This window comes from Quercus suber, unplaced genomic scaffold (genome assembly GCF_002906115.3).
Source record: "Quercus suber isolate HL8 unplaced genomic scaffold, Cork oak 2.0 scaffold_861, whole genome shotgun sequence".
Classification (NCBI taxonomy): Eukaryota; Viridiplantae; Streptophyta; class Magnoliopsida; order Fagales; family Fagaceae; genus Quercus; species Quercus suber.
The window spans coordinates 131,327-141,149 of NW_027070291.1; the positions used below are offsets into that span (position 1 = coordinate 131,327).

Below are 9,823 nucleotides of genomic sequence, written 5' to 3' on the forward strand. Positions count from 1 at the left end.
AACGTTCCTAGGCCAGATCTTCATTTTCAATAATATTTGAAGGGACCCTTTGGGAAGGTTGAGATGAGGTTGACACAGTCATTTTGGATGGAGGAGTCTTGGACGGGGTGGTTTCAATAGAAGTGGACGAATCAAAATCAAACACTTTGGTAGGCTGATGGGACAAAGGAGGATTAGGCTTGACTACTTGGGACGAGCCATGCCTGGTTTTCCTGCCTCGTCGGCTGGGAAGATTTTCCAAATCAAAGTTCTTAGACAAAGTCTTCCTTTTATCCTCAGCCGATGGACGAGCTTGAGACTCAACTTCAAGATGAGCCCCCTCACCAGTTACTTATTTTCCTTTGTTTCCTTTCATGGTTGCCATTCCTTAAAAAAAAATAATAATAAATAAAAAATAAAAAATAAAAAAAGAGGAAGAAAGTTTTCTTTAGCACTAATAAAAAACTAAACGGTGCAAGGAATGTTTGGCATTTAAAACTTACTTTTTCTCACAGTAATTTCGTGTGCAAGTGCTTCTTCGGACGGGATAGGGCCTAATCCCCACTTAGCAAGTCGTCTAAGATTAACCAAGGAATGAAAATCTCTATCTGTGTGTAGATGAGCCCTATGGACGCAGTCACGATGCAACTTGCTCAAGGAAGGTCGTTCAACGGCTATAAGGAAACAAGTGGTGGTTAAAATAATAATAATAATAATAATAATAATAAATAAATAAATAAATAAATAAATAAAAAGGGAGAGGGGCAAAGCTAAGGGACTTACCCTCAGGACGAAGGTTACCTAGGTCCCCAGCATAACGACCAAATATATCCCGACCAATGTCTATAGGATTCCTAGCCCAGAAGCTGGAGACAAAGAAGAACTTCATCTTCCACTTTCTATTAGACGAGGCCAAGGATTTCACCAGTCTACAATCTCTACCTCTGGCTGTGAATTGATAAAAGCCAGGGGATTGATGAATTTCTAAGGGTTTATAATAGTAGAGGAACTCGTCCACAGTAAGAGGAAGGTCCCCTCCAAACACTTCCCTCCACAAAATTTGCATAGAGATAATCAATCTCCATGCATTTGAGTTAAATTGGCATACTCCTAAACCTAACCTAACTAATGACTCTCTAGTAAAAGCATTTAAAGGAAACCTAAGACCCCCCAAAATATAAGCCTCATACATGCCTATCCCAAAATGAGAGTTACAACACCACTCTCCATGGATAGGCAATCTGGGATTAAACTTGTCTGGGATCTGGTACCATTCCCTAAGATTGTTTAGTCTTTGCTCGTCCATCTTGGAAGAGACATCTACAGCACAACTGTACACAGTTATCTTTGCCTCATCCAAGGGACTAGACGAAGGGATGAAGGACGAGGTGCCTGCCTGGGACCCTGAAGCTTTCCTAAGCTGTTCTTGTACTACTTCTACAGGAAACCCAGGGACTCCTGAGACATACTCCTCGTCTGTGGTGTTTCCCCCACTACTATTACTAGTGTCACTAGAACTATCACTACTCTCGTCGTAATACTCATCCATGGCTTTCTCTGTACTATTGCTAGACGAGGAAATAGCTATTTCTAACATTTTTTGAAAAAAATTGGAGAAACCTAAAAGACTAGAAAAGAGGGAATACCTGGCTCTAGGACGAACAGAGATTATGGACGCGAGGAAACTCCTAGACGAAGCTCTAGACGATGAAGGTAAAAGAAGGAAAATATCAGAAGTGTGAAGGGTAGTGAAGGCATTCCACTATTTATAGACAGCTGGCCTGGGCCTATGAAGCGACACAATCAATCAGATGATGACACGTGGTCTTCGTCTCGAAAAAATGAATCAATGAGACTGGCCATCAGTAAGATGATGACATGTGGCACCAAGCACAAACGTTTAGGGAAAATGATGTTTGGTTACTCCTCCCCCAGGATGACCCATATGGACAAGGGGGCAACTGATAGTGTAAGGAAAATACTTGGTCTTATGTCATCCAAATAGGCCGTCATGACAAAAAGGATGGGACGTCCATGAGATAAAAGCATGGAGGATAGGACGAGGTAAATATTCCTAATAACCTCGTCCCTCCTATGCTCGTCCCCAATATGAACGTTGTCCGTCCTTAGTAATGGACGAACGAGGTTATTGGGCCCTGAGCGTATTGGGCTTTTTGATAACTAAGTCTTCACTAAAGGATCCATCAGAGACAAGGTGTGTCATTATGAACCTAACCCTTTACCAACCGTCATGGAGCACAGGTCCCAATGAAGTAACATCCGTGGCAGTTAGGGAAGTTATCTCCGAACCTTCTGAATTCCTTAACAATAGGAACAGTTATTTAACAAGTAACCACTCCGTGAACAATATATAAATGCTCCCTAATGAAATGGTAAGTCAGTCAGACATTTTCTTGAGAACCTTCAATAACATTTCCTTCTTATGGTGAATATCCACTGACTTTATCATCGAAGGATTCTTGACTGGCCTCCACCAGTCCCCTCTGATTCTATTTGATTTTACAGGACTCAGCCCTCAAGGTCATCAACGCCCGAAGGTTTTCAGCCCACTGATTTCCTTGTTATCCATCAATGGTCATTAAAAAAAAATTGTAAACGATAAAACATTGAGTTGTTTATGGTTACGTTATACAAAAAAGAGCGATTTATAATTAATATTCAGTTAAGTATGTCAACAAATGTTAAATATTTTAATTTATTGCGAATATTTTACATAATTTGGTCTACTTTTTCAAAAAATTTCTAACCCCAACAGGGTTAACTTGTGGTTTTCTAAGGCTTTATAATATTCATGACATCCATTTGTCCAAAAAAGATGGTCTAAGAATTTTTAATATATAATTTCTTTAATTTTTATAAATTTTAAGTGGACCTAGCATTCAACTAGTGGCCTATTAGTGCAACATCGGGTGGCTTTGATACCAACTGATGCAATTAGTGTACACATGTAGAAGATTGTTAGGACATATGTGATTCATTGTTAGGAACATATGTCACTATTTTATGTAGTTGGCTAATCCTTTAACAAAACGCACTTTACTTGTAATTAGGTAGATCTAGGATGTGTTTAATGCTTCAAGAAACAAGATTTCAAGTTCAAGTGTTAAAGCCATGCAAGTCTGTCCAAGAATCAAGGAATGAAGTGCTAGATTTTAAAGCTCGACAGCTAGCATCTATCGAGGTTTAAAAGTTGCTGAAGCCCGTGGCTCGATAGCTAGGGTATCTGTCAAGGTTTATGGAGTTCAGTTTTTCAAGTTGATTTTCATCCAATTTGTGAGTATATGTTTGGGCTTTCTTTTTTTACAACCCTAAACATATATAATGATTATCTTAAGGCTTGAAAATGTGTCACAAGTTGCACAAGAGCATAATTCCACAAGTGTGAAGAAAAGTGTGACTGGAAACCTAATTTGTCCTAGTTCTTGAAGAAGCTGCTGTGTTTGTACACTGCAGGGTTTTGAGACTAAGCAACTTCATGATCTTTATCATTTGGATGAACTGAAAAACTTTGCAGCCAACATCTTTCTCAAGTTGGTGATCAAATCGCGTACTGGAATCCGTGCAATCGGTTAGTCACGTATTGAGAGCCGTGCATTAAAAAGAAGAGATTGTCACTACAGAACAAGTCCAACTGGATATTGGGGTAAGGGTTCAACTGTAGGTTGGTATAAGGTACTGGGATTCTTTTACTTGTAACCGCTTGTTGTGATAATAGTGGATTCTCGGGAGTAGTGACCTTAAAATCATCCAGTAAAGTTTTTGCCATGTAGGTTTTTCTCATTCGTAAACAAATCACCGTGTTAATTTATTTTTCATTGAATACTTTAGTTAATTGGTGATTTGTTTGTGCTGCCACATACAATAGCATGTTAATTTGATTAATTAATAAACTTGGCCAATTAATCAATTAATTCATCACAATGGGTCAATATGTTTTTGGCCTATCAAAGATGAATCTATATCACTAATATACTACAAATCCTCCACAAAACCTAAGTTTTACAAGAATTCTGGGCTAGCAAAAGAAAATTTTACTAATAACAACTAACTAATCACCCCCTCATTCGAAAGTGTACTTATAGGAAGAGATATCTCCTATTCCTTTTAGAAAAAAAATAAATAAAACAAAATCTTACTTCTACTAGATAAAGGAAAATAACTTCCTAATTCAAGTAGGAAAGGGATAATAAAATATTAATTCAACTAGCAAAGGGGAAATAACATAAAATATTAAAAATTATTTTCCCCTCAATCAACCACACTACATCACCTATGAGAAATGCTAAATCCAACATTTTCGCAACAAATTTTAGGTGACTGATTGTTATGTGCAGCTACTAATGGGAAAGAAAATAATTTTAATGGTGGATTCAAACTAAAAACTTGTAACAAGCTGCCAACTAGAATTTGTTGTGAAAATATTGTGAACATAACACTAATTCATTAATTAACCCAAACCCAAAACTTATTCGGATTGAGTTCCAATTAGGGCTTAACATTTATACTCAACAGTAAGCGATTATGATGAATGATTAGTTGGGGCTATGTTACTCAATTTCTTACTATTAATGTGCTATGACATAGTTTCAAATCCTATTTATTTTGTCAATATAGTTATTTATATTTTATTTTTTAAATCTAACCATGTATAAATACAAACTGTCACATCATTTAGAAATTTTAAAGTATATGATAATTTATACATTTTTTAGATTTGAAAAATGGAGTGTGAACCAAGAAATATACCAACATTGTACGTTGTAATGGAGACTATCCTTTTCCACAAGGAGTGTACGTTTTTCCTCTAGAAGCACAATAAACTACTCTTAAAAAGAAGGCCACAAAAAGTCATACGGAAACACATAGTTAGCAGCATTTCCAATAGATGAAATATTCGTTCTTCATGAAATAAAAGACCTTCTAGAGGTGAACAGTCCCACGCGGATCCGCGTTAAGTGGATGAATAAATATATCCTTTAACTTTGCCACGTTTTCCAGGAAGCTCTAGTTGCAATTTGCATTATTCACTCCATCACACAAATTGTCCCATCACTATATATAATCACCTACTCTTCTGCCATTTCCACCAACAACTCCAAGCATCCTATACTCCTTTTTCAGAGAAGAAATTAGCATAAACAAACAGAAGAAAACTTTTCTATCCACTTTTCCCAGAGAAGAAAATGGCTGAGAAAATAAACCAGCAGGTGCACCCCTTCGCACAAGTAAATAAGCAACCCAGAAGTGATGAGGAGTCCGGTACTCTGACATCTGATCAGGCGCTCAAGCGAAAGAAAAGGATCAAGTTGGCCATATATATTGCTGCTTTTGCTGTGTTTCAGACCATTGTTATCTTGGTCTTTGCACTCACTGTGATGCGTATAAAGACCCCTAAGATCAGGTTGGGCACTGATGTCACGTTCCAGAACTTCAAAACTGGAACCCAAGCATCACCTTCCTTTGACTTGAGCTTCACAACCCAAGTTGGAGTTAAGAACTCAAACTTTGGTCCCTACAAATTTGATAGCACCATTGCCACGTTCATGTACGAGGGTGTAATAGTAGGGCAAGTCACTATTCCTAAAGGTAAGGCTGGGCTGCGTTCTACCAAAAAAGTTACTGTCACAGTTAATGTGAATTCAAACGCTCTGCAAAGCACCACTAGTCTTGGAAGTGAATTAGGTGCTGGTGTATTAACTCTGAACAGCCAGGCAAAGCTTAGTGGGAAAGTGGAATTGATGTTTGTGATGAAGAAGAAGAAGTCCGCCGAAATGAATTGCACGATGACCATTGAAGTGTCAACAAAGGCGGTCCAATCTATGGATTGCGAATAAATATAAAAGATATTTAGCTTTCTTTTGTTTTTATTCTATTCTTATTTCTTTTGCTGGATTTTATAATTATGTGAGAATACTTCTACTGACAACATTTTATTGTGTGTGAATATTTTTTTCAATGTAATGATTTTTTTTTTTTTTTTAAAATATAGAATGTTTTCGGTTGGAATTCATGCGTGTAACAAGCTTCATCAATGGAGTGATCAGATCAGAGATGAAGAAGAGAGAGAGTTATTTGAATATGCATTGAATTCTCATTGAGCAAATAAACAAACTCTGTTTCTTATATAGGAAACAGATTGGAGGGAAAAACTAAACACATAACCAACTAACAAACTAACCAAAGAAATAAAACCATCGGTCAACTACTCCTAACTAACTCTTCTATACAGTAAAACTATATGTAGCCTAACTAACTAATACATAAACAACTTGTAGTTTATCTTCATGTACAAACTTTACACTACAGACTACAGTAATGAATTTCAAACTAACATCTAACACTTGCCATCAAGATGAACGGTAAATGTTGATCAGGTTCATCTTGGATAAAAGATGCATGAATTGCTTTTGGTGGAGAGGCTTGGTAAACAAATCAGCTAGTTGATGTCTTGTAGGCACATGGAAGGTTTTGATCACTCCATCTTCAATCTTCTCCCTAATGAAGTAACAATTAATCTCTCTATGCTTGGTTCTCTCATGAAACACAAGATTTGCAGTAATGTAGAGTGCTACCTTGTTATCATAGTAGAGAAAAGTTGTTCCTTTGTGTGTATAGCCAAAGGTACCAAGCAAAGCAATTAGCCAAACTATCTCACTAGTCACACAAGCCATGGCTCTATACTCTGACTCTGCAAAAGATCTTGAGACTACCTGCTACTTCTTACATTTCCATGAAATCAAGGATTCACCTAAGAATACACAAAAACCAAAGATTGACCTTCTGGTGTCAATACAAGCTGCCCAATCCACATCACAGTAACACTTCAGCTGCATTTTAGATTGTGTAGATAGGAAAAGACCTTGTCCTGGTGTCTTTTTTAAGTATTTCAGTATCTTGTAAGCTGCTTGAAGATGTGGCATTTTAGGAGCACTCCACTTGAACTGCTTGAAAGCTTGAAAATGTGTTGAAAACACAAGAGCTGTTTAGACCCCCAAATTAAAGTTACGACTCAATAGATTTTATACTAACTTAATACTAAGTGCAGAATAGTGTAAATGGGAGTAGATAAACAAATAAGCTACTCTAATCCATAATCATGACAACCCAACAGCAAATGGAATGTAAAAGAGTAGGGGAAGAGAAAATGCAAACACAAAATAACACGCCGATGCGTTATCGAAGAGAAAACTGAAGAACTCGACGAAACCTCTCCACTGTCCTCCAAGCAGTAATCGATCCACTAGACAATCAGTTGGGATATATGAGTTAGCAAGAGACCCTCTAAGCCTAAGCTACCCGATGTACCTAAGCCCTCAAAGCTCCTACTCCAACAGGGCTTCTCGAAACCGTGTCTTGTCTAGCTTTTCGGATCCTACAATACGCCTGATTGCATCCACCAAGCCTTACCGGCTTCTTTTCGCAAATCCTCAAAACTTTGCAAGCTCCAAAACACTCTCTACACTCTGAATAGGTATGGGTTGTGTTTGGGTACAAATCTCCTCTCAAGGTATGACAATGGGAGAGGAAAGGAAAAAAGACTACAACGATTGCTCACTAAGGAAAAGTAGCTCTCTCTCTAAAAGATGGGTATGTGTATTGTAGAAAACCTATCTAGGGTTTTTCTCTTTGAATGGTCTCCTTTATAATTGTGGGTAATAAGGGTATATATAGCATGGTTAAAGAGTAAGAAAGTCACTCTTAAAAATCCTCTAAGCAGAATGTTTCGCGACTACCTCGCAGGAATGCCTTACCCGCAAGACACTCATGAAAACAACAGCCTGGCACGACTCTTCAGCTTCTAGTCACATGCTTCTCACATGCCCTTTTAGCGGGAACACTTCTCGCGAGCTAGTAGCGAAATGCACTGATTCTTCAATTACGCTTAAGTTTTCACCAACTTAATACTAAACTCAATACAATAAAATCCCACAAAATACAAGGAACAAAATTAAATCAATTACAACACTTTTTATTATGGAATAAAGCCAACATTAAAACATAGTTGTAAATCACAATTTTACAATCTCCCCCTTTGGCTATTCCGTGACAAAACACCTCATAACAGACTCTAGACTTAAACGTGAGTTTGGGAACAATGGCAAAACTCACTCACACCTAAATCTAAAATCTGTGATGCACTTGGAACAAGATACCTATAACCTGAATCACTTGCACAAAATGCATTAGACCCTCAAGGTAAATCAATTGATAAAAGGACAAGTATAATGTAACAAGTAAATTGCGATCAAGTAAACATGATGTGAAACATGTGAGCAACTTGATCATACATCAAAACAGTCATATGGAAATGAATACAATGACCATATAACAAAGCAAATGATCATCCGAACATGCAACCAATAAAGCACAATATCATAAGGATAAATGTATGTCCAACACATAAGCACAATGCAATGAGAGCAATAAAGCATATCAAAACACCATAAAGCAATGAAAAAACAAGCATAAAGTAAATTAAGGTTTTCTCAAAAAAGATGTTTTCTCCCCCTTAGTATATGCATCTCCCTTATGGCTCTCTCCCCCTATGAATGTGCACGAGATAGAATTTCTCCCCCTAAGATTGTGCACGAGTCATATAGAAATGACGAAACACACCGGTATACTCTCCCCCTTTTTGTCACGAATAGACAAATGAGGCAATAGGAAGGAGGGAAAAAAAATATGAAGATGATGCATGAGGGGTGCAAGATGAATGAGAAAAAGAAGCTCAAATGAAAGAAAAAAACATAAAAATGCTACAAAGCATAAAGTAAACATGACATACTAAGGATAATGGAACATGATATAAACCTAGGCATGACAAAGACACAAAAACATGTTATATATGCTAAAAGGTGTAAAAGGACTTAACTAGCATGAGTGAATGCAAGAACATGTCAAGTGTTAGAGTATGTGCAGCAAAGGTGCATCTAGTATGCATGTGAGATGTATGATCAATGCATGAATAAGCACTCATGAGTCAAAGTGTATAAAACACATTACCAATGATCAAAACATGATAAACATAAATAATTATGTTGATCCCCAAAATTTGGTACTCATCAGAGTCCAAAACAATAAGAAAATGTCATTTGAGCATTTTATCAAACACTTAGAGTGCACACACTACACACGTATGATAAACAATACAAGAACATATGAAAATCTTGCCTAAATACATGTCATTTTTTCCACAAGGGGCCAACACCCAAAGCAAATCATCATTTAAAACAAAGCTTAATCAAAAAGATTAACAAAAATTAACTTTTCCAACTCTCATTTGAGAAAATCCCAACTATGAACATAAAACCCCAAAAAACATAATCTAATGATCAAAATCAATGAAAAGAGTTAAAAATTAACTTAGAGATGTTAATGGAATGAAAACACTTGAATTTAGTTAGGTTTTGATGTAGAAACATCAAAATAGGGGTTTGGGAAAGGATGGGAGACATTTAAAACAAATGACTCACGAAATGCCCTTTAAAAGCTGATCTGAAAATTTTCGCTGGTAATTTTACTGGTAAGCTTCCCGCGAAAATTTCGCTGGTATCTCACTGGTATTTCGCTGGTACTTCACTGGTAAGCCTAACTCGCGAAACAGCCATGAAACTCTCTATCCAATGTTAAAAAACTTGAGAATTGGACCCTCTCACTCATGACTAAACTTAAACATGAAATAAGCCATGAAAATACCCAAAAAACATGTTTTTCACACAAAAACAATTTGAAAAACTTTGAAAAACATGGGTGATACAAATCACTTCCAAAAGCAAACAAAAAGAACAAAAATGTTTTTGGTTTAATCCACATATCGTTGAGC

General features: G+C 36.9%; 1 protein-coding gene across 1 annotated transcript; it reads left to right on the top strand.

The window, feature by feature from the left end:
- The first annotated feature begins 5,025 nt into the window (after nt 1-5,025).
- On the top strand, nt 5,026-5,926 carry LOC112034433 (late embryogenesis abundant protein At1g64065). The gene has a single exon (XM_024067259.2). The coding sequence runs from the start codon at nt 5,184-5,186 to the stop codon at nt 5,832-5,834; it is 651 nt and encodes a 216-aa protein (XP_023923027.1). The 5' UTR covers nt 5,026-5,183; the 3' UTR covers nt 5,835-5,926.
- The last annotated feature ends 3,897 nt before the right edge of the window (nt 5,927-9,823 follow it).